Below are 25,853 nucleotides of genomic sequence, written 5' to 3'. Positions count from 1 at the left end.
CGGCAACAAAAGTCGCTAGTTTATGGGGCTCTGTTGGCCTCGGTTTACGGCGCAAAAGTAAGTTAAATAGCATTAGGATCAGGGAACAAATCGTCGTGTAATGTAAGCAAAACCAAAAGCAATTCGAGCGACCAACAGCCTGTAATGTCAACAAGTTGCCAAATACTTGCGCTTTGCAGTAACAGCAACGGCAACAAACGGCTTTAAAGTAACAGTAAACGGGCTGGAAATACAATTATACCGGTGTCGCGGACCGGCGATCTGCCGCAGCGAAGTCGCAGCGGATCTGCCCAGCAGCAGCGTGCACGCCTAGGTCGGGTGCGAAGGCAAGAAAAAATTACGGGCAGCTCGCAAAAGAGCAAGAGCGGCGGCGGCGACTTTCGGCGAGAAGAAAGCTCTGGCCGCTGACGTTGCGCATGTTAATGAATGCCGCTCGCTCGGGCGTATAAAAGCGGGGCCGGCGCGAGCGGCGCCCGTCACTGGACGCACACAGCGGCGCGAAGAGTCGAGGTGAGTCGAGTTGCGTTTGGCCTTTAGTGGCTTGTGTTTTTGAACCGAGCTTTTCTCGAAGTTTCGCGCGCGCTTTTTGTTGCTAAATCCGGTTGCGGCCAACGTCAGGATGTGAGTTGAAAATTTTCGTTTTACAATGGACAAAAATTGACGAGCAGCGCGTCGGCGGCAAAATAGTCGCTGATTCGCCGCGGTCGCAACGAGGAAATAAACGCTTGAAACTTCCCATAGGCTGCAAACCGTTTGCGTGCCCGTCAGTTTATTGCCGCGTTACGACTTTGTTTAGCCGCTGCCCTGCCGAGCACTGACCCTTGGACGAGCGATATCGGCGCTTGCAATTAGCGCTGTGTGTGTATTTACGCGGCAAGTGGGTCAGTGCACTTTGCGTGATCAATAAAGCGCCCAGTCGCTGCCTGCACGTACACTCGCTTCGCTCATATGCCTATTTCAGTTTGAGGTCTAGCTATCAGCTGGCGAAAAGCCGCTGCTGAACTGACAACACAGCCAGTCGCGTAGTGCGCGTTCTTGCAGGCATGAGCTATACTTGGCGGCGGCGTTTTCGACAAGGGCATTAGGACACCACGGGGCAAAGCGCATGAGCGTTTAGGGCAGCGCGATTCGGCGAAGAGCGTAAACATACCGAGAGCCGGTTTTATCGCCGTCAACATGCAGATAAAGCTGAATCACCGAGACGTATTTCGGCGTAATTAACATTTCCCGAAGACGCCGCGCTTTTAATCTGCGTTTTATCTAGAAAAGGGAAACTGAAATGCCAGGGCTATTTCTGAAACAAGGCTTGCCGCAAATAACCGCCAACGCTAAGTTCCTTCCAGGAAAGAAATGATTCCATTGAACGAGCAGATTTTCAAAACAGTCATAACTTGTTGGTAGCAGAGACTTTGCCAAAAAATAGCTTTATTATTTTAGTAGACGTGTTGCTCCAGTTTCTATTTTACTAAAATGTCGCTAGCACAAAAGTCAGAATTTGCTTAATGGCGTTATCCGAGGTAATCTTCGCAAAGAAAAACAACGCAGAACAAAGGATACGGCTTCAGGTACACAGTAGGGGCGCGTGCCAGTGTTCAGATAACAACTTTTGAGGCGCGCGTCAGTAGCAGCAGGTACCCACGTCTCATTAGAGCGTCTTATCAGCGCCGCCTTTTGATTGCGATATGGGCCGTCGTAATGAGTTTGCGCTGAGGCACGCGCGCAAGAAAGGAACTTGGCTTTGTTTGTTTTGCTGTGTCATGTATAAATGTGTGCACCTCTAAAAGAGTTTCACTAACCAAAGTGTGCTTTGTTTTCTTCTCTTTTAATTACCTTGTAAACGTAAACGACTTGATTGCAGACCTGAGTTTGCCAGCAGCAGTAGTAGCAGCATCACGACAAGCATCGCAGCAGCCGTGAGGTCTGAAAGCGAAGCCTCTACCGTGAAGCAGCAGTACTCTCGAAAACCAGCCACCAACGCAAGCTGAGGCCTTTTCGACTCTCAAGCAAATCAAAATGAACGGCAAGATTCTGGCGATTCTCCTTCTCTGCCTAATGTTCGCAGCCTGCCAAGTCCAGTCCTACGGCACGCGACGCTGTGGCCCGACCCTTATGAACTGGTTCGGGCGCGTGTGCGGCAGTTCGCGGCGCCGGGGCCCCAGCGTCAGCATGATTGAGCATCTGAAGCGAAAGCGCCCCAACTCCTGGCGACGTAAGTGCTGGCTTCTTTACGATTTTATGCTTCCGACTATACTGACCCATTACGATTGGGACGACTCTGCGAATATTGGCTTGTCAGCCACGTTTTAGGCTACTCACTTTATTTCTTATTACTCTCGACATTCTGTTTTCTTAAATTTAAAACCTTTGGGCAGCCCCAAGAACTATCCGCCACCAGATAACTTTGCCTTTGTAAAGAATATGTTTTTTACAAGACATTACTCGATTGTTTAAACACTTTAAAACACAGGTCCTTGTCGACAGGCGCACATTTCTATTCACCGTTCAAATTCTCGCTAATACCGCCATTGTTCAGGTCACTTTCATTTACCTAAGCCTAAGGCATCGCCCGGGTTTCCGCTAATAAACCAATAAAACGTATTAATTGCTTACCCAAGAACATTTGCCATGGTTATGTTTAAATATAAGCACAAGGCTTAAACCCGATAGCCCGACATTGTACTTGTTTGCCATCGCAGTTCACTAGAATAGCGGGTGGGTCTGTTAAAGGATTGGCGTGACTCTTTTTAGATTTGTAGTAAGATTGTTTACAACTCTTTCATTTCTACTGTGTATGGCTATAGTTTTTACTACTTTTTGGCGACCCGTTTTAACGCGAAAAATGTTTTTGTTCCGAACAGGTTTTCTGTACAACCGCAGCAAGCGATCGACAGTCGGCGACTTCTTCGACGTCATCCGTTTCTCTGACGTCATGAACTCTGGCGATACGACATCGGCGACAAAAGCGGCGGTAGCGAACAACGCCATCCGGCGATTGATCAGGTAAGCCGAACTCAGAAACAATGACTTGTAAAACGTCTATACTTGGCCGCACAACTGTCGAGGCCTTCTTGTGCTCGATTTCGTGACGAGATACGAATTATGCCGGTGCCTCGCGGGGTCATCACTGTTTAGAGCGCGTTGGGCTTTAGAGCTGATAAACAAGAGACGACGGCAATGACCTTTGCCACGCGATCGTTTAACGTTAAGCCGAAAGCGAGCGCTTTCGCCGTTTAGAGTTTCTTGCTTGAACTTCAGCATTCGAGCTGTACGATGTCCCGCCCTGGGCCTTCGAAATTGCCGTTTCGCAGATTACATAAGGTTGTGTGAACCGCCGGTTCTCAGCCCGCTGTTTTCTGTAAACAGCATAAACGTCCTCTGCAATAACGGCCATGCTGACTCTTGGGTTTACACTTCTACGGTTTGTGCCAGTCGCTGCAGTCGCTAATGGACGGGGTCGGCAAAGTAGGGCCATTAAAATACAGGACGATCCCTTTCTGTATATTTATAGCCGGTTACAATACAGTTTGCCTCTTAAACAAACAAGTTCTAATTTTATCCTTGTATACTGAAAAGCGCTTTAACGTTAAATCAACTCGCCGAAAGTTGTTTTTGCGACAGAGTTTTTTGAGTAACCCTTGAACAAACAAGGTCTCACTTTATCCTCGCAGTATGCTGAGAAGCACTGTACCTCTTTACTCCACGCAGAAATTTGTTTTGGCGACTACGTTTTCTGAGTAAAACTCTTTGTGTCTTGCCTAGATTATATTTAAACGCTTGATTTTTCTTTCTGCAGAGCCGGCGACGAAATGCGACAGTTGCGCGACGAAGACTGGTCTTCCATCCTCCAAGAAACTCGACAATTCACTGAAGAGCGGCGACGAGTAAAACGCAGCTTCCAGCAGGTCGGACTTTCCGCTGCTTGCTGTCGAATGAGCTGCAGCAAGCACCAGGTCCGTCAGCACTTCTGCAACGGCAGCGGTGTCATGAGGGTGGGCTAGGAGGGGCCTCGAGACCCCCCTGGGGCCGCTGGGACCCACCACACAACCCCCAATCGTTGTCGTCGTCGTAACCACCCATTTTTCCATCAAAAAATGGCGGTCGTACGGACAGAGGGAGAAACGATAAAAGACCGAGAAAACAAAAAAAAGCAAAAAAGCGAGGAGCCCGTGGTTGGCAGACAATGTCGAGCACTCCCGGCGACGCTGAAGTTGGAGAGAGATCCCGAAGAGGAAAACGAGAAAAAAATCGGGGCCCGGGATGTTCCGGGAGCGTCAAATAATCACGTTCAATAATCCGCCCTTGCGTTATAGCGACGTCGCTACTTCACTGTGAAACGCATCAACGACACTCGAAGAAGTTTCACGGCGACCGAAAACAACGGCACAGGCGTTGTGCTCGCCCAATCGACAAACCAGGGGAGAATTAGCTGCCGAATTTTCGTGTCGTGCGTCGTTGCTTGTTGTTGTTGTTCCAAAGTTCCCGTGTGTTACAGTCCCATCGCATTGCATCGTCAAGAAGTAGTGATTTCCCAACATGCTGTGCAACGTTTTCCACCATCGCAATCACACACACACGCACCAATACACGCACGCACACCACGCACATACAGCACAACACTGTTTGACTTGCACATCGGCTCTTGGCGTTTGCAACGCTGACTGCTGGACAGTGCAAATCGCTGTCGCTCCCGTATAGATCACTGTCACCCGCGCACCGAAACAATCTTGCCCCTTTCGGCTTGAATTGTGCACCATATCTCTTCGTAGCGTATTAAGCGGCCGTTTGCAAGTTTCCGATGCGATTTTCCGGTCCGCCTTCACATTTGGCGACCGAGTGGTATCGCCGTCGTTCGTTTTTCGATTGTTGATTTATTATCACTCGCGCTATAAGTGTGTCGTCGAGTCGTCGTCGTGTCGTTTTTCCTGCTTGTTGCGCGGTCGCGAGTTTTAAAGTTCAAAATATACCGAGGCTTCAGAAACGTGACACGGTTTTTTAATTTTCGAGCAAGGAAAGCAGGCAGATAGACGGGAAGGAGTACAGCAGTTGAAAGCACAAAGTTTGTTAACTGTTTTGCGTAAGCAATTTTCTTCGACAGCGAAATATAAAGGAATCGTTAACCCCAGACAGACAGTATAAGTGAAAGAAGGGGCAAACGTACGACTTAAGTAAAATATATAAGTGTCAGATAAAGTAACATAATACGTTCAATGAACCAAACAAACAGGTTTGTATTTCTATCTAGAATTGCTAGGGAAAAGGGTGGCGTTTAGGAATTTAAGAAGATAATTTAAAGGTGCCTTTGAAAAAAAAGTACCATTTTTATGGCACGCGACATTGGAGGTAAGGTAACTCTTACTTCGAGTGAAAAACACACCAGGGTTTTTTGACCCTGGACCATTTGCGAACGACCGTCTCTTCTTTAAATTTACTATTGCAGAAAGTTTGCTTTCAAAACGGCACGCGACCTTTGACCCTGGACCATTTGCGAACGACCGCCTCTTCTTTAAATTTACTATTGCAGAAAGTTTGCTTTCAAAACGGCACGCGACCTGTGTGTGCACGTTTCGTGGCACCTTTTTACGGTTTTATCAGAATGCTGTAGACGGTGCTGGTGAACTCGTAAAATGCGCGGCATTCTTGGCCGGGTGCTTATCAACTGATGACGCACGCTAGGCGCTCTTGATAAAGCCGTTAAAGCAAACACGCTCCTGGGCAGCCCACTGTCTCTCTGATGGCAAAGCGTCTCGCAACTTCGATCTACTGGAATAGACGAGGCGAACGAGCGCTCGATATAGGTCGTGGCTGTATACGCCGGCAAACAAAACGCTCCTAAATTAGCGGCAACTGCCTGTTCGGCCAAGTCGATTGGTTCGCTTCAACATCACACTGAAGCGATAATTAAGTGGTTACCCCACACAAGACACACAGCGGTGTATTTTTGTGGAAACGCGGCCGCTTCTCCACTTAAGTTGGTCTACTGACACCTTCCCGCGTTCACACTCATTTTTGTGACGTCACGCCACGTTGTTGTGACGTAGCACGGTCGGCAAACGTTCGGCTGAACTGTTTATAGCCGCACGGCACTTGGTTAAGTTAAACGTTGGGCGGGTGACGTCGTAAAACGCGGCCCTAAACACGAAACAGCAACGTGAATGTGGGAATGTGCTGGTGTTAACGTAAGGGGGAACATGAAATTACTAACTATATATTTGGGTACACAATGCACGGATTAGTAATGAAGCTTGGTAATGAATTGCAAATCCAAAAAGGTCGCCAAGATCGACATCATCTTGATTAAGACGTTTTCGATACTAGCTTGTAATGATGTAGATCTTTTTTTGCAATTCATTAACTAACTATATATAGCGTGCGTTAGCGTAAATAAAAAATGCCAATTTTCTTAGTTGCGATCCTAACATCTTTAAAAACAGAAGTATTTTATCACGACTTGCAACCAAATTCCCGCGTTGTTTTGGTCTATCAGGCTTATATCTCCGGCAAGCTTTGCACGACAAATCGTGCTCTATCGAGATAAACAGGTAATAAACAAGTGTAGAGTAGACCGAGTGGTTATGTTAGGAGTATTGGAGCATTAAGCGATGACTTTTTAGGGAGATCACGTGAAATAAAAAAACGGGTGGAAAATAAAAAAAGCCACTGTTAAAGAGTCCTGCCTGTTTGCACATAATTATGGTGAAATAGTCAAGAGTTACAAATGCTTAAAAGGTTCGGTTAAAAACCGAAAGACTCGCTTCTATGATAAAGTTATTTAACAACGTCTGGAAAAGAAGAAGTATGGCACACGTTATAAACAAAACAATTCTACTTTCTCCGGGGGGTTTATGTAAGCTATAGCTTTACCAACGCCGGGACATGTATTTTTTATAGAAACGGCCAAAGGACTGCGTCTTTCAAAGACAACAACAACAGTAGCAACATTATCAGCAACAGGCTCGTCGTAGCCGCTGGTTTTGACAAGTCGATGTGAATGTGCAGCGGGTGCCGTGTGCCCGCCATTGTTGTCTTTACGCGGCAAAGCGCTAAGACACACGCGGCCGAGCGCCGAGCGATTAACCTTGAGACGACTTTGTTTACGCCTTTTCAAGTCGCCACCGGCGGCGCTCTCCTTTTTTAAATGTGACCAGCCGCGTTTCGCTGTAAATTGCGAGCAACGTCTTGCTGGTTTTAATCGGAATTTAAGCAACGCTATAAGTCGCAATGCGTGGGAAATTGCCAAGTCGCAAATTGCGAGCGCTGAAGCCTGTGATAAGCTTTCAAAAAAACTTGATTATAGTTTAACTTGGTTTTTATTTCCATCGAAATTTTCACTTTTTTTTAAACTGTTGAAATTTAAAAATCAAACAAAATATAGCTTGATAATAAATTACAAAGTCCACAGGTCGAGTAGATCGACACGATCTAGATTACTAAGACGTTTCGATACGAGCTTGTATCATCTTCAGTTAATTTAAATGCTTTACCGTAATAGATACCAATATACTTGGGTACACTGTGCACGGATCTGTAATGTAGCTTGATAATAAATTGCAAAGCTAAAAAGGTTGAGTAGATCGACATCATCTTGATTATTAAGACGTTTCGATACGAGCTTGTATCATCTTCAGTTAAACAAAATATAGTTGACAGATTTTCTTTTAGCTTTAACTCGCCATTTCATGCAAACGAAGCAGCAAGAAGGGACTATTACCTACGCTTTGAATCCATGCTTCGGTATTGTGCATTTTATTGTACTTTCGGTATTTGGTATTTTTATTGTACTTTTAGAATTCGGTGTTTTTCGCTATGTTATTTGGTATTGTGGCAGATAAATCCGCAACCCTATTGAACTGTTTATTGTTTTGTTGCGCGTTTTGTTATTTACTGCTATGGTACGCCGAACCCGTCCCGAATTTAAGCATGTTCCCCAGTATGATCAAATCTGTCCGGTTCGTAACTCCTGACCCCCACTAAGAATAATAAAATAAACACCTTTCCTGCAAGTGAACATGACTCTGTTGAAACCCAGTCCCAGTTATTCCAGATTGTTATGCTGTATTTTAATGCCCATCTGCTAAATCTTAGCTTTCAGACATGTGTTTTATAATAAATATGCTGTTGCTACCAGGCATAGTATATTTAAAACAGGTTCCTCTGGCAATATATATTATTTTCTACCAACGTTTTGGCTTACTATCCGGCAAACCTTCGTCAGGGACTGCGTTTTGTTGGCTTTGTGTGTCAGTCCCTGACGAAGGCTTGCCGGATAGTAAGCCGAAACGTTGGTGGAAAATAATATATATTGCCAGAGGAACCTGTTGTTTTAAATATGTGTTTTATAAGTCGATGCGTTGTTTCCCAAAAAAATGCTCGGGCTTTGTTGCTGGTTTAGCAATTTGCGCAACGCTAAGTTCCAATATAAGGGACGCGCAGTCTGCATGGAGTTTCGCCAGACGAGGTTTTATGTAAAGCGTCCTTGTTGTAAACAATGTGTAAAAGTCCAATTCAAGAAATTTGTAAAATTGCATCAATTTCGAGCAGTATTTCGCAAAGCAAACAACAATAACGAAACCAATACTAAGCAAATTATTTACGCTTTTAAATGAAATAAAATAATTATAATAAGTTATTTGACGTATAAGTCCAAGGTCAAGTTAAGCTATTCGAAAACAGTGTTTAAAGTGCGACTAACCCATTACAACACTAATCTATGGTAATAGAAGTATATGACATTTCCGTTCTTTATTTGGGCTCTTTGTTAATAATGAAGGCTTACTGTTTACATGGCGATATCGCGATAGATCAACTCTCTCCTAAAAAAAAAAACTAAACTTCAGCTCGTGCGGCCAAAGCGACAGAAACGGCGAGCTCGCGCGTCGGTACGACAACCTCCCGCATGTTTAGCGTTGCGAGTTCGCGCCCAGAACTTGGCCTTTTTGCGGCGGGCGCGGATATTGAAGTCCGAACTAAGAAGACACGGCGCCGCCCACAGATTCGAGCGCGATATGTGCTGCCTATAACCGGGCCAAGCCAACAAACGAGCTTCGGTGAAAAGCACGCGTTCGCCTCGTGATTTTTTGCCGCGTTTGATGTTGCTTTTTTTTTCGTCATTTCTAAGTTTTTGTTCTCCCGTTTTTCGAATTCGTTCGTTTTCGCGCCAAAACCAAGACGAAACCGCGGGGCAGTTTCGGCAGTTCGTCAATACTTTTGCACAAAGTGGGATATCGCAAATTACGAAGAAAAGGGAATAAATAGTGGGACTGAAACTAAGATAGGATACAAAGTTTTTTTTTCATTTACAATAAACTAGCGCGATCCAAACCATATTTTGAAGCGGGCCACAGATGCAATGCGTTTCATATGGCGGGCCAAATTTGAAATTGCCTATTCGAATTTTAGTTTTGGGACACATATGACGTCACAGTTACGCAATAATTCAAGTATAATCTTAAACTTGTTGTTTGCAATACAACTGGTGTGCAATTGTGGAACCAAAACTTTAATCGCGCAAAGCTCAAAAATTGCGATTATTTAGTTTCAGTTGGGCAAGCGTTTACCCTAATGGTGCATTGGGCATATAAAAATATTAGCGCTAATATCATCTCGACACTTTAATCGCTGAACAAAAATCACGTATTTTAAAAATCACGTACTTTTTTAATCATTCGCTGGTCCATAATATAGTCCATATTTGACCCGCCGGCCTGACATTCTGCAATTAACATTTCAAATATTGTTGAAATAAAGAGCTAGCGAACAAACAAACTTAATCCGACAAGACAAATAAACCAATTGAATAAATCATGAAGAGCGATTACGAAATAAATTAAAGTGAATAAACATAAATTTCGTCCACACTATGTTGTTTGTATTGCGATCATTTTGCTTTGTTTGTCAGCTTAACACGAGACTTAACTAGGGATGTCCGATAATATCGTATAGAAGCCGATACCACCACATCGTGGAAGAACGTCCGAAGTTTTACTGCCCCGGTGGTTGGGCAGCAATATTGGCCGCAAAACCCTCTACCACGCAGTGGTTTACAAGCCACTGCCTAGATATGTAACCAACACGAAAGAAGAAGGCGCCGATACCCCATGCCAAGTGGTAGCATCGGTACTCTTCCGATATTCAAGTAGTATTGGTGCCCAGTGTTTTTTCAAGGAATATTTCTCCAGCGGTTTCCCAAATTTTGGACTTGCAACTTTTTGGTATTTAAATGAAACACTTGCGGTCTCTTAAAACTACCTAGCGGTCACCCAAACCAAACCTTAAAAAAACCCTGTTGGTGCCAATAAGATTTAACAACTAACTAAACTTCTTAACATTGAAGCACATGAAATAAGCTATTGCTGCCAGGCATAATATATAACGGAGTGTTGCTATATATACTGCTGGAAGAGCAACACTCCGTTATATATTAAAGCACATATTGCCCAAATAACCTGAAAAATACCTTTAAACATTTCAGTTTATCAATATTTTGCTTGTTTGAGCATAGTAGTGACGTCATTGGTATTGGATCGGATCGAGTTCCGTTTTGTCCAAACTATCGGGTATCGGATAAAAAGTCCGATATCAGACATTCCTAGACCACAGTATTGGTAGGCCAACGTCAAAAATGCTCAACTTAAGTAATGAGCGTACTTACATTTTCAAATCACATAATAACGTAATTTGGTTTATAAACAAGCCATTTAGATAGCTGACTTGAATAAACCAAAGTGCTGTCCTTATGTAAAATTAATTTCTCCCGCAGTGGAATTCTTTACCCTCAAATTTCATTGCATAAAAGAGTCTAGTTGGGTCGAGTTGGGCGTTTACACCAAATGACAATTTATTTATAAATTTAGTTCCAACCAAAATGTGAAACCAATTAAATCAGTTAAAATTGATTGTTTTGTTGCTGCTCTTGGCTTCTTAACTCAGATGTAGTTTACAACGAAGCGAACAGGATCTATAAAGGCAAACGCAGCAACCCCTAATCACACAAAAAGTGACTCTATTATGCAGAAGCGTTTTTTTGCGAATTTAATGTTTTCTGCCAACGGATGTTGGGATGTTATTAAATCCCGGATTGTTCCGCAAACTCCACATCATATAGGCCGCGGTGCTTGGCAAAAATCAAAAAGGAAACCTGTATTTAGCTTATACAGGAGGCGGACGGCACAGCCCCAAAAAAGAAAACGCAAAACCATAATTTATCAGCTGCATGTGGCAAGGACGTCGTCCATTACTGCCTGACACGACATCACGTCTCACGCACCTGGCAATTATTTCGGTTGCTTATTGGTCGATAGCGGGTTGTGGTTTGGTTCCATGAACTAATGACGACCGGTTGCACTTTTTGGCGACAGCTCTCCCATGCTTTGGATTGAAACAGGAGCCGACCGTCACTGTTATCGTATAACTGGATGTCAACCGTGTTTAGGCGATTTTCACAGCCCTTGTCGATTTTGCAGAGCTAACTTAAGACAGACAACCCAGATGTAACCAAAAATCCCGGTCGCAATTTCCCAAAGCTTTTGATATTACTGCTTTTATCCGTCTTGGAACCTCCAAAGCTTGTCGTTTTGTGCCTTTGTCAATGTGTTAGGTTAGGGAGAGCCCGGCTCTTGGTAATGTAACGACCACCCAATTTTCACTAATCGGCAGTATCAGCTGTTAGAGAACTGATAAACCTTGTTTTTCGAATGTGGCGAAGTCGGCTCACAACAACCGTTGGTTCTGGGGCGGTTTGCCGGGTATGGGAGTTTGACAGTGTTGTAAACAAGTCATTTTGAAATTACTCAAGTCCCAGTCAATTCATTTGCGAAATACCTTATCTCAAGTCAAGTCGTTTACATATAAATAAACAAGTAAAGTCCCAGTTCAAGTCATCAGTGCCCAAGAGCTAGAGACAGTCAAGTCATTATTTCAGCAAGTCATCTTCAAGTCAAGTTATTGACATTAAAATAAAACATTAAACTTTTAAAATTGTTAACCTCGTCCGACAGTGAGCATTACCTCAACTGAAAAATAACAAATAGGCCTACACACCTATAGCAAGCAAATTGTTTTATGTGCAAAGATTGAGATTAATAAATCAATTTCAAGAAAAAAATATTAGAGATGAAAACACTTAACTTAACCGGAGTTATTTGACACAATGACAGAAGTCCAAGTCAAGTCAAGTCAATTCATTTAAAAACAGTGACTCAAGTGCACTTAAGTCAAGTCATTGACTTAATTAACTACAACACAGAAGTTTGCCAGGCTTGCGTTGCCAGCAAGTCCTGGTCGGAGGAACACCACTTCTGGTTGACATATGAGTTTATATAAAAGCTAAAAGCCCAATCATTTATTAATAAAACTTCTAGTTCGTTAGTGCCGGCTAAATCTTTTAAATAAATGGTGTGATTTTGGTTTAATAAAAGTACCGTGAAGTTTGCTTTTTTTTATTTACCACTACATAAATACCCCCAAACCATTATTTCTTTAATGTAGGACATCTAATCCAACTGTTAAGGATTTTGCTCCCAATACGGAGCTGCTTTATGATTTGCTTTCCAACTTGAAGCCTTTAAATGCGTTTAATATCAGTATATTCCACATAATATATGGTGCATCTTTAAACCAGGGATTTATTTATCAGTGTTTCTTCACAATTGCCTGCAGTATATTGTTTATAACTGAGATCAAGGTTAAGTAAAAATACCACCAAGAGGATTTTTTCCATTCGTTCAATGTTTTTGTTAACAACGACAAAAGAACATTAGGATGTTGATGTTGCTGTATGTTTTCGTTTCAAGTTGAACGGAAATCGAAAAGGTGATCGGGCATTAAATGCACAGCAAACTATTGGCTTTACATTGGAGCAAAGGGTTGGAGGTTGTAGTAAGACGTAATAAGAATTTCAAAGCTCATACCGAAGTGATAATCATTTTGAACGTTTTGAATAACTCTTTATTCATTTTCAACGTTGAAATTCGCGTGTGTAGGCGACAAGGTTGCGTCCCAGCAGACAAATTTAAGCTAAGTCGGGCTGTTGTTGATCGCTTCAAATGCCTATGGGTGCGTTCGTTCGTAGATCAAGTTACTTTGGCGCAAAGCGGGAAACGCCGAATTGCAGCGCGGCTGGCGTCCCACGTGTTTTTCCGCGTAACGCGACAATTTCGCAACCGACTTGTGGTCCCCTGTTATTGGCCTATTCGACCTTTGTACTCGCGCGCCGCAATTTTTTGCCGCACCGGCGGCGTATTGGGCAATCTCGAAACCGCGCGATGGGGGCTCAGATTCGCCCGGCGTCTGGCGGCGCCCCCCTTCCAATGGGGGGTCACGGCCCCCAGGCCGGTAAACAGACGAGTTCGCCAGCCCCCGGGCACGCGCACTTGGCCTGAAAGGCGGAGGGAGCCGAAAATACACCGCCTCTGCATTATAAATAGCTTCGGCGCGGCTTTGACGGAGCGACCAAGCGCGCAGACATCGGAATAAGAAAACAAGCCAATGTGGTCTGTTACATAAAAGGGCGTGGCCGTCGGCGGCTGTAGCTTGGGTGAAGCGCCGCATTCGTGGGAAAGCGATTACATATGCACGGTCAGTGCTGTTTCGCAGCCTCGCCCGAGCGTGTATAGGCCGCTATCTTCAATTACTTACACGCTTCGGCGGCGACTAATCCGTGGGAACTCGGCGTCATTTTGAACGTTGGGATTCGGCGCCTTTTAGCTCTGGTCGCCCGCTTCAAAAACTTAAAATAGTTTTTATTTATAGAAGCGGCGGTTTTATCCGTTTTTAAAATCGCTTGCGCTTATTAGACCGACTTTCTTGACCGCAGTTTGTGCTTTGAGTAATCTCCTATTTGAGAAAGAAATTTTGGCACAAGTGAAAAAGTCCTGGTTTTAAATGCTCTCTATGTGTTGAGTAAAACATGATAGTAGTATGATATTTACCTGTGACTGTGTCATAAGTAACGGTGATTGCCAAGTTCTCGTAATAAAGCAGCAGAAAATGTCTCGGGATATATTCTGTTATTTTCTGGTTCGCCACATACTAAAAAAAAGTAATCTCCAATTTTACAAAGAAATTTTGTCACAGGTTAAAAAGTCCTGGTTGTCAATTTTCACTGTGCGTTGAGTAAAACCTGATAATAGTATGATATTTACCTGTGGCCATGTAATGAGTAACGGTGATTGCCAAGATCTCATAATAAAGCAGCAGAAACTGTGCCGGCACATATCATGTTACTTTTTAGTGTGCCACATGTCAAAAAATCGTTGAATTTAGTTGATGCAGAGGTTACCCACAAAGCGACGGAAATTTTGCAGCGAAAAGCAGCTACTTTCAAACTCAAAAGTGGCCGAAAAGACCCTGTGCAGGGGCATGACGCCGCGCTTTTTGCAGGAAATTTGTTTTTCTGCAAACGACGTAAGCCAATACCGCAAGGTGCCGGCCGGCCGGCGAGCTGCTTGAAAGCGCGTGCCTTAAACCGGTTTTAAATTTGCTGACCGCGCGAATAGCTTTGTTTCCCATTTTTTTCCTTTTGCCAGCTAGTTACTCCTTATTTGGAGCAAGTCGACAAATGCCGATTCCTGTGGATTGCGCAACCTAAGCTGAGGACCTTTGAGAACGAATTATTGGGCAACATTTTGGGCTAACAAATCGACATTGCAGCTTTGAAAGCTGAAACATACCCTTAAATTTGCTATAGTTTTGTATTCAAGTATTTGTGCCTGAAAAACTTTATCTTTTTTGTTTTGGAAAAATATAGTTGTGTTTAAAAAATTTACACAATAACAAACGTTTATCCAACACCAGTCCGTTCAAGTTAAGCTATTTGTTTGAATAATTGTAAGTCCAAGTCAAGCCATTTGTCTAATGGACTGAGTTCAAGTCAAACTAGAATGATACAACAACTTGTGTTAAGCCAACACGTTTTTGCAAACAGGCTTTGGTGGAATGAAGGATAGTGGTGGTCGGCATTGGGCTTTTGACTTTGCTATTTCGTGTGTTTTCGCCGCGCTGTGTTTTTACGGCTTTGGCTTGCAAAAATAACAGAACTAACTCTATACCATTTACGCGCCAAGGCGCTGAATCACCCAATTCGCCGCTACTGAATACAAGTTTGCCGAAATCGACAGGTGACATTTGACTACAACGTTTTCCGAACGCCAAGCGAACGCGTTTGCAATCAGGTACTTACTGCTTTTAATTGCACGGTTCAAATTTAGCGACAGTATGGGTTACAAAGTGCCGAAACGGTAAGAAGAAGTTATTATTGTCCCAGATGAGTAACGCCGAATGCCGGCGCCTTCCTGGAAAACGATTTTGTTTCATAATCGTTGTTGGTTTTGGCTTTTAACCTCATTGCTGCTATACAGACTTGGGAAAGGATTAGAGCAAAATGAGGCAAATTCTAATCTAATTTCGGTTTTACCAAAAATGATACCTATTACGTTCGAAGGTATTTTTAGTCTCCCAGTCGAAACAAAGAATTTGAATTAATACTTTTCCAAAATTTCGACAGGAATATTTACTAATTACATTCGAAAAGATTGAGATGTATACTAAATTAATGGTGAATTAATTAAAAGTAATTTCAGCTCAAATTCTAGTTTATTTTCAAGTTTTCAAGAATTCGGTAATTCCATTTCTAATCTATAACTTGAAAAAACAAATGCTCTAATTTTAATTCCAATGTAATTCGGAAAATATGAAATAAATCCAGTTGTCCAAGTCTGGCTGCTACACCAAGCGTCTGAGGGGGGTCAAAATTAAAACGTACACTTGATTTTTTGTCGAGGCACTCTTAACACCGCTCAGGAAATATTCATAATTCTAGATTCCGTTGGCTGGGATCGGTGTGGTGTTTTTTGTTGGAAATGTGTTAACATTTATTGAGGCAACGTGGTATGGCCGTATTTCGGGAATAGGCTTTTCAGGGCAAATGGCTTAGATGCTTTATCAACCGCAGTACTGCTGTGTTGAATATCACAAGGGTGACATATCAACCATCATTGCATTGCGGGAGCACCTTTCGCTGTACAATGCCGTCTGGACTAACATTAGCTATATAGAACCGTCGGGTAAACGGACTGAATTCGGAGTCTATTGTACAGTGCAGCGAACTTGGAACAACACTTATAGATTGACGCCAGACCATCAACCAAGACCATTAGCCAAACAGCAAAGGTAGCAACTCTGCCGACTTGCAAAGGCTTTGCACAACTGCACTTCGGGAACAGCGAGCGTCGCCGGTTCGGTTTGGATTAGCGCAACGCGGCGGAGGTTAATTGTCGCCTTCCGACGTGGCCCTTCCCAATCGCTGGTCGGTCGGGCTACAAATTCTCGGAAAAGCGCGCGCACCGCTCAATTTCGCTGGGTTCAACCTGTCGGAGCAACTTTTTTTGCGCAATCTTTGAGCAGGTTTCGAAACCGCAGGCTGCATTTGAAGCCTGGCAGCAACAAGGCGGCGCCCGGTGAAATAGAAAATAGCTGTGGGTGTCTCTTATAGTTGAAAAACACTGTCCTTTACTCTGTACCATATAGCACTTTTTAGCAGTGTTTAATCCTAAGTCAGTGACGTGTACATTTGTTTTCTTTAAGTCACTATGTTTTCATAGGCTTGACTTGATTAATTTGGACAAATTGCTAGGCTTGGGCTTAAGTCAGTTAGGCAAACAACTATCATTACCTTATATATTAAGTGTTTTAATTAAAACATCTTTACAAAAATAGGTCTTTACCATTTTCTAAGACAAGGTTTCGTTTTCGATGTTTGATATGCGAAATATTGATTTGAATAGAATGATTTTACTACTTTACTTTACGAGTTTAATATTTATTTTCCAGTGATTTGACTTTGAGTTTGATTACAACACAGCACGTTAGACACCTTGTCCCCTTAAAGTTTACTCAAGCACCATTTTAAGTTACAATACGCCTCTTTAAATTTGTAGTTGCAACATTATTAAGCTCTTTTAGTTTACATAAATGCTCAATATATGATAGGCTGAATTAAGATTTTTAATATCACAAATTACTTGATTTAAACTCGTTACATAGACTTACATTCACTCTTTCACTTCGGGGTACTTTGTAAAAAAAAAACGATTTCTCGCTTGCCTTGCGGGGAGATGAAAAGATCGGTGAAAACCTCTATTTATAGCGCAACGACACTTAAACGGGATAAAAGAAGCGAATACCAATAATCGAAAATGTCAAATTACAGTCGCGCGGACAGTCGAAAAACCAGACTAACTAAATGGGACGATATTTCGGTATTTCAAACGTTTAAAGACGAGCGAAATGTTAGAATGTTCACGGGAACATACTGTATAGGCGCAGCATTCCATTTGTATAATACTTTAATAGTGCAAGGTCGAAACACCCATTTATTTGAACTTCATCGGTGATAGCAAAACATCAGCGACGGTGCCGCGTCTGCGGTGCAAACCAGATTAAAGGAAATTCCGACTCGAGGACCCATTACCGGCCACTCGGCCAGTTCTAAATGCGGTCCACTCAGGCCGGGTTGAGCACTTTGTTGATTCAGAAATGTGTCACGGCGGTTAAGGCCTGTGGTCGTCGGCCAGAAATTTTTATTACTTAGTTTTCTCAGATCGGTCGAGTGGAGTCAGTCAAACTCTAGGCCGATGGGAACCGGGTTTGTAATACACTTAATAATACACTTAATCGTTTTGAAATGAAGTCAGTGCACTTAAGTCATCGTTTTAAATTAAATCGACTTCGCCTTCAGCCTTTTCTACCTAATGTCTTGACTTTGACTTAAGTTATTGATTTTTTTGGTTTGCTAATCAAAATTTCGCCAAGATTAGTTGTTTTTTACTTGACTTGCTGTGGCAATGACTAAGCCTGAGATGGGACTTGACTTGTTATTTGTAAGTTTGAATTAAGGTTTTCGCCAAGTTAATAAACATGCTTTCTAGTTTTCACAATTTGACAATTATTTTGTTGCAAGTTATTTGACTTGGAGTTGACTTGCTGTGGCAATGACTTAACCTGTGATGTGCCTTAGGGCTTGAGTAACTAATAACCTTGACTGGGACTTGACTTGCTACTTTTAAGTTTGACTTAAGGTATTTGTCAAATAACTTAAACTAAATTCAAATAGTTTACTCAACGCTTGTGGGAACGGTTCGACGTGACTAAGTCGAGGCTGAAAAGGGCGGGAAACACAGGCCGTCTGCGGAGACCGCACTATGAACAACCTGGGTTTCGCGAGCACATACACTCCACCTATAATCGTTGCACAAAATGTTTTATCGTTCGTTGTGTGTTGTTTTCGCCTTATGTTCACTATTGCGTTGTCACTCACTTAAATTTTCTTGCCTTTCCACTTTTGCACCTCACCTTTCACGCTTTATTTGTTATCTTACCACGTTTTCCGTTGGCACCTAATAATTAGTTACGTTTGACACAGACACCATTTCTTTCTCTCGTTGTTGTGTTTCACGTGGTCGAAATCGAATGGCTGTTCAAGGCTGGGATTACCACCCGTTTAGATCGTCGTCGTTTACGCCCTATTTTAATTTCTGGTCGCTTTATATTACGCGCTTCCATTGTTTTAGGTTTTATATGTTAGTTCGCCTCTGTCGTCCTATACTATATACAATAGAGATAAGTCTCGTGTAGTGCTCAGGCATCCGACAGGCCGTGAAGTAGGGAGTCCTGAAATAGTTTAACGTAACATAATTACGCCACAACACGATTAAATCCGGCTTCTGTCCACTGCGGTCATTGATTTTAAAACATTAAACGATTTTAACGTATAGGCCTGCGATTACAGTAAAATCGACCGAATTCCTTGCATAAAGATAAGAAACAAAAGTGGATAGATATTAGTACAGTGAAATTGGAGGCGGTAATTATTTTACCAAAACATTAAAACATGGCTCCAAACCAGGGTGCGAAATATCAAGCGGTAAACGCTTATTTCAAAAAGGTAAACGCATATTTTGGATTTTTTCGAGTATTTTACATTTGTTGATTCATAATTGGAGTGTGTTAAATAAAAATACAAAACATTTTCCACGTGGTGTAGAGTCGATGTGTATTGTTCCAAAGAAATTTAGCAAAACTATTAACCAACAAAATTTACTTTATCCGTAGAAAGCCGAAAGATATAAGGTCCGAGGTCGGAAAATACTGCGAAATAAACATACCAACTAAGCACGGTGCATAGAAATAAAACGGAAAGGCGCAGTTGGCGCTTCGAAGGTGAACAAAATCGAAGTGTTTTGTTTTATCGGAAGTAGTTTGTCCCTTGATCGGGTGAAACTACTTAACTTGGCACGCAAGAACTTCCAATTGCATTTTTTCTTTGACATCACTCTGCGGCAATCGGCAATAGCGACTGCAGACGCAAGTCTCACTTTCAGGTAACAGTAATGACAGTGGCAAATGTTTTGCCCTAAGCGATTCGGTTAAAAAGGTTAAAAAAACTTTCTACAACCCAATTAAAAAAAAAAAGAGCGACTTATGATGAATATTATGGATTTTTAACAAAACGTGTATTTAAAAAAAATGATTGTCCCTTCTTTTAAAAGGATTGTCCCTTTAAAACGATTCTCGCCAAATTTCAATTTTGTGTAAATTAAGTCTATTGTAAGTAGAATATTTAACAATTGTTAAAAGTTAATAGAGCAAAACAATTTTGCGTTTAATAAAAAATGATTTGTATTAGCATTCTGCAAATATAGCTACTGTTGTAGTTTTAATTGTACTTATGTTTCCCCAAATTATTCCATTCTTTAAGCCTGTGCATGACTTTTTGTTGGCTTTTGCGAGATAGTTTTGAGGGCACGAGATACTGGGGTTCCTATACTTTACGTTCTGTCCGATGACTAGGCCCAACAGCTTAGATTACATATTTAACATTATTCAGAAGTTAAACGGCAGTGTCTTACTAGCGAACGTGGATGTGGCACTTGTCATAAAAAGTTACGATCACCCAAAATCGATATTGTCCAATGTAGGCCTACGTCCATTGCACTAAAGCCAATAAAAAACAATGGAACACTCGCGTCTAAGGCTGGCGCGCGACGCTTCTTTGGCCCAAAATGGTATACAAGTCACAAGGGTAGGGCGTTTTCCCACGCTCTATTCGGAACGGTCACGAGCAATCGGTAGGTGGAAAGTCGCAATACAAAGGTATTGTTTCCGCTTTTCCCAAACACAGCACGAGGAACGTGCCAATTAGCACGGCCTCTTTAAATGAAGCCGCCTTTGCCAGGGGTAAACTCGCATCTGTGATATTCTTAAAGGTGCAAAAATAGGAGATAAAGTGGCCACAAATGGAATGAAGGAAATAGCACGGAAGAAAACGAAGCCTTGAGATGTTCAAAGCGGTCAAATCGGCCATTAGAGAAAGTAGCAACCAGGTCCAAAAGCTCACATCCAGCAGAATACCAGTGCTGGCTGGCATGATCAAAGCTGAATTGCTCCTTTTCTTGTTTGGCCAGCAAAGCACCCCTAGCCGAAAAGGTCGCGCCTTAATCGGGGCCAAATTATTCGAATCAAAATTCCGCCTCAGGCACGCCCCTTTTGATTGGCTGTTACCCGAGCCCGCGCGCGCCCATTGACTGATCTTGGGGCCATTGTGACGTCACACGGGGGCAGCAATTGCGATGATAGGCCCCTCGATACGTCATGTTTACGCCAGGCCGCCTCGATTTGCGTGACAAGGCGAAAGGCCGGTGGATGCGTTTAGCTGCCAGAACGTGTAGGTGTATTGAATTTCCCGCGCCTTGGATCCAAACCACGTCGCTATTATATATCGTTCAAAATAACGCCTGAAACTGTATAGAAATGGTGTGGGACGGTCGTGGGCCGTAGGTAAACGACATTCGTTCTTTCCGGGCTTTCATGTAAGGTAGCTGTTTTGCAAACGTGACGCGCAAAGCACCTTTGCCGTTGCGTTTCAATAGTTTCCGATCGGCGCGAAAGCCCTTTGGCCGGTTTCGACGTTCACGCGCGAGCGCCAACGCTTGCACGATGGACTTATATAGGTCGCATTCAGCGCTGCAAAACCCGACGCCGCCGTGACGTTTGCCCGTGACGTCACAAACGCAAGCGTCTGCAAACAAACCCGAACGCAAAAAATGCAGCAAGGTCGACCTACACAAACTTTGGAGAGATTTTGTTTTAGGGGTAATCGCAAAGGCCGGCCAAGCTGAAGTGCAATGCAAGTCCTCGCCTTGGGCCAAGCCACTAATGGCCTAAGTGATCACAGTTAAAGACCCACGTCACGTAGCTATATATTTTTTTTCTTTTGAGAGAATTCGGTTTCGAAGAAGGGCTGGCGGATGAGGGTGGCTGTAAAAACGTTTTTAATGGCTGTTATTCGAGATTTTTGCGGAAATTTTTTCTCATTTTTTTTAGGATAAAATTCGTGTTTTTTTGTCGTAGTTCGGTTGGTTGGCTATTACCTCAAAGTCATCAGTCGTTTAGTTAATAAGGTGAATCTTTCAATGTAAAATGCGATATTTTTTTTCACTTGAGCGCCAACCAAACAAAAGCCCACACATACGAGTGTCTTGTTTTGTATTATTTAAATATGTGTTCTGAACTTTCCTTTGATTAACCAAGGGATTCTTAAACTGGGGTCCATGGACCCCGCGGGGGTATGTGAACTAATTTTAGGAGGGGCAAAAATTTAATTTTGAAAAATAATCAATTTTTTTAAGAAAAGAGCTTAATTAAAAATAAACTGTTTTAGCACTGAAGGTATTTAGACACCATTTTATTTTCACCTTTTTTGGACCTGAAACACCAGATTTCTGAAGTCTTTTTGTATTGTGACATCAATTTATGGTTTAATTTTTAGAAATTGATTGTCCATCGTGGTCCAAAAAAAAAACAAAAAAATATTTTTGGTTTTCGCGGTAAAAAAGTAAGAACTCCTACTTTAACAGTTATGATGCCGGACTTTAATAACAAGCATTGCTAGACTATACCGCTCTCACTAATCAGGAGCTGATGTTGAATTTTGTTTGCGAAGGTCAAGTTGATATCAAATATCACACATTCATGGCATGATTGAACCAAAGCAGTAAGCAAACAGCAGATTGACGCAACACATCCACTTGTGTTAGTTGGAAAGTAAAGTCGAAAGGTCAAAATGCGTTTTTTGCGAGTTTTGAAGTAACTGGGGTACGGTTGCCAATGCTCAAGGGTGCCAAGAAATAATTCAAACTCTGGATCAAAATTTCTGCTCGTTGGTAAGCTTCTAGATGCAATTGTAGCCTATGATTGGAATGCAACAAATCAAGAGTGCTCTTCATCAGGGTGGTCCAAACCCAGGCCCGACATCATTGTTCGTGGCCCGCGAAATTATTGCAATGCGTTCCGTTGAGGGTTTAATCAAATAAATCTAAGTGCTCAACGAACAGTAATACTACTGCAATTGTTTGGTTATGATTACATTTTTCCGCTTATACCATGAAATAAACCAGTCTCCTATCGCTCACCAAATTCAGATCCAAGGGGTGGCAAGAACGCCTAATTTTGGTATGTGTTAGACCCCTTTGAGAGAAGCCGCAGTGCGTCCTATATGGAACTTTCTAAAATGCTGTATTGCGAACTTATAAGTTATATTTGCGTTTTAAAATCAATGTGCGATAAAATATATCGCTCTGCTGGAAAGTATTGTTTTACAGGTTTACTCTGCGACTTGAGGCTAAACGCCCTGACTCTTTCCAAGATGCAATTTCAGCCAAATTGATCTGGTTAATAGAACCTTTTTGCGCGAAACAATAAGGTATTTGTAATTTGGCGATTGTGTAGTATGCAGCATCTCTCTTAAAATTTTAGTAAGATACGCACGCGGTTTTTGCGCACAAGTTCGACGATAGCAGCAATTTCTGGAGCTTACATGTCTTTGACGGTGCTTTGTGACGTCACTTTTCACCATTTTTTTCCCCCGATCAAACGAAAAACGTTGATTCTTTCCTGGTACGCTTGTAGTACTTTATGTGGCCCGCAAAGAATCTGCAAGAAAAATTGTGGCCCGCGATACAGTAATCCTTGGATCACCCTGCTCTACATAACGCACAGCATAGATGTGTGTTGATTTATTTCGTGTGTTGTAACTTGAACTACTTTGAAAAACTTGAAAAAAAAAATGCTACCAAGGATGGCGCGACCTACTTATATTTTACATATAGGGTGCCGTTAGCCCCAAAAGGTGGAATCCCATACTTCACCCTAACCCAGGGGTTCTTTTTTACCGTAGGCCTCTAAATTTCTTTTTTTGCTTTGCGTGGACCACAGTAGGCAAAAAAAAAAAAAAATGCCGTCATAAATCTGCAAATTTCGGTCCAAAAATGTGAAAGTGAAATGAAGGTACATTCAGTGAAAAATCTTTTTATTTTAATTATGTGTAATCTTTGATAAGTTGATTACTTTTTAACTATACACTAATATTTCAAGTAGAAAACTAGTTCACGGACCGCCAAGGGGTACATGGACCCCAGTTTAAGAACCCCTGCCCTAACCTGAACCGGACGTTATCAATTAACCGTCATCATTAAACCCCTACGGAGGAACGGGGTCGCGTCCTTTTTCGTAACAAGCCTAGTGCCGAATTGCGCAAGCCGGGGCACACAAGGCAAACATTAATTATATATTTGATAATGGCGCCGGATCTTCCCTTCCGTATAGTTAGATAGCTTATTGGCTCATGGTGTTTCCGGGTATGCTTTTTACGGGGGCCGAACCCGGTGTTTTCAGCGCTCAAGCCGCCCGCAAATTGCAAGTAAATGCCGGTTGCCGTCGCTTTTGGGCGCAAGGCATGGGCGAGAAATAGTTTGGAGATAATTGGCACATTTGGGGGGACGGCTGCGGGCCGCTAAGAGGGGAGTGGCGACCGGGTGGAGAATGCAGCACGTGCAGGATTTAGGCAACCAGAAAATTATAGCTGTCCAATTCAATGTAAAATAAGTACGATATGCTGCTAATTATGATTTAATCAATTTGTGATTTGCTTGCGTGCTCTATAATCGCGGTTTCGATCTAATTTTGGATTTTACCGAAAATTGCACTTTGTCCGACCGCGTATTTTGTTTTTAGTCATGCAGGTGAATCAATCCTAAAAGGTAAAAAAACAAGGCGTACAAATATTGGCCATTCATACTCTTATAAGAAAAATTGATTCTATATTGATAAGGGGTAGATGTGTGACCTTGGGAAATAATATTACGGGGTGCCCAATAAAGGGTAGCACGTAAAAAGGTGGATATTTGCAGAAATAAAGTATCGCTTTCGGCGTAACTCTCTTTTATGTTATTTCGAGCAACACTTTTTAAAAGAGATTGGTTAATCTTTGGCAAAATACGCAACGCATTTCAAGCTGCACGATTTGTGATCTTTTACTTGTCGAAGAACTGAATTAGACATCAAAAAATTAGAGGATGACCAGCCGTTTTTTGAGAGAGCCTCTATATTTGAAAGTCGCCCACAAGCAAACAACAAAATTAAATATGGCTTAAAAATTTGTGAGAACTAAATATTTAATTCGTAAATATAGCCTGGTAGTTGACACGAGTCGTTTGGATATTAATCATTTTTTTTTATTATGCCCAAAATGTGCTTTCCACGTCGTGACCTACACACTGTGGTAACTTGTTTTGGGCGTCAGCTGACCGAAAGCACAGTAGGTGGTGTTTTTGTGACGTTCGACATTGAACCAAAAACATCACGCCTTGCGAAAAATGGCAGGTATATGAAAGTCTACATACGTCACGGCGTTGGGCGCGGGCGTCGAGAAATTACAGGGAACGGGCGCAATTAGAAGCGCGTCAGTACGCTTCATGTGGTTCATACAACTAAAAGCACAGCCTCGTTATCGTTTATACGTCTAGTTGCAAACCTGTTGCACAACAGCGGCCTTTGCCGGACAGAGGCAAGGCAATTTTTGTATGCTGAGCTGGAAATCGCATAATTGCTCGCGCGAGATTAGTAGGCGCAAGATTGCAGCGGCGACTGGCAGTCTGGACGCTCTAAAACAAATTAGGACCTGTTTCCGCCGCTTGATCCGAGATTCGGGGCCTTACAAGGAAATGTCATTTTGGGTTTGGATAAAAATTCGCACCGCAAATGTCGACATACGCAAAACAAAGCGCCGCTCTAAGTGTATTCGTCTCCGTTTTGCGAGCTGCGCAATCTAGGCCTTTTATCGACTTTTCGCGGACAGCACAGTGATTAAATCGTTTCGAGTCCGATCTTTCTTTAACCGCGCGTCTCTGATGCCAATTTGCGATGGTTAAAAATAGAGGGGTGTGCACAAAACCAGTTCGTCCGGCCACAAATATTTCTCCTTTATTGTTTTTGTCCTTTATTGTAGAGTAAGAGATAAAAGTAAAATGTTAAACTAATTAGATTGGTAAATTTGTCCGATTATGTGCAATAACTTAATAGAAAACATATACAGCATGAAAATTGCATTACGTACAAAAATTGAGACAACGACTCAATTTGATTCACAAAAAAAGTAATTAAAATATTACATTTTAACCGGGGTATTTGACAAAATGACTTTGCCAAAAGACTTCGAGTGAAATAATTTTGATCAAAGGACTTGAGTCACGTCAGGACATTTATAAACGGTGACTTAAGTCAATACACTGCAAATATACATAAAGGAAAGTATGAAAGACCGAATGCAAACTACCCATTTAAAATAATGATGAAGATGCGCCCAAGTCAAAAATGCATGTCAAAAATTCGTCAAAAGCTATTTATTAATTAAAAATTTGACAACAAAGGAACTGCAAAAGGTTCTTCAAATCTTCACGTCAACGGGTAATCGAAGAAAACGCAGCTGTCCACTCTAATTGAAAATAGATGCATCTTTGGTAATT

General features: G+C 42.3%; 1 protein-coding gene across 1 annotated transcript; it reads left to right on the top strand.

Annotated features, from left to right (window-relative positions):
- The first annotated feature begins 460 nt into the window (after positions 1-460).
- LOC146135585 (uncharacterized) lies at positions 461-4,983 on the top strand. The gene is made up of 4 exons (XM_083395496.1): positions 461-510; positions 1,859-2,209; positions 2,859-3,000; positions 3,794-4,983. Exons 2-4 carry the CDS (start codon positions 2,014-2,016, stop codon positions 3,996-3,998), a joined length of 543 nt encoding a protein of 180 aa, XP_083251622.1. The 5' UTR covers positions 461-510; positions 1,859-2,013; the 3' UTR covers positions 3,999-4,983.
- The last annotated feature ends 20,870 nt before the right edge of the window (positions 4,984-25,853 follow it).

This window comes from Ascidiella aspersa, chromosome 8 (assembly GCF_963924565.1).
Source record: "Ascidiella aspersa chromosome 8, kaAscAspe10.2, whole genome shotgun sequence".
Classification (NCBI taxonomy): domain Eukaryota; kingdom Metazoa; phylum Chordata; class Ascidiacea; order Phlebobranchia; family Ascidiidae; genus Ascidiella; species Ascidiella aspersa.
Note: the sequence above shows the minus strand (reverse complement) of the source record. Positions and strands in the feature narration are given on the sequence as shown.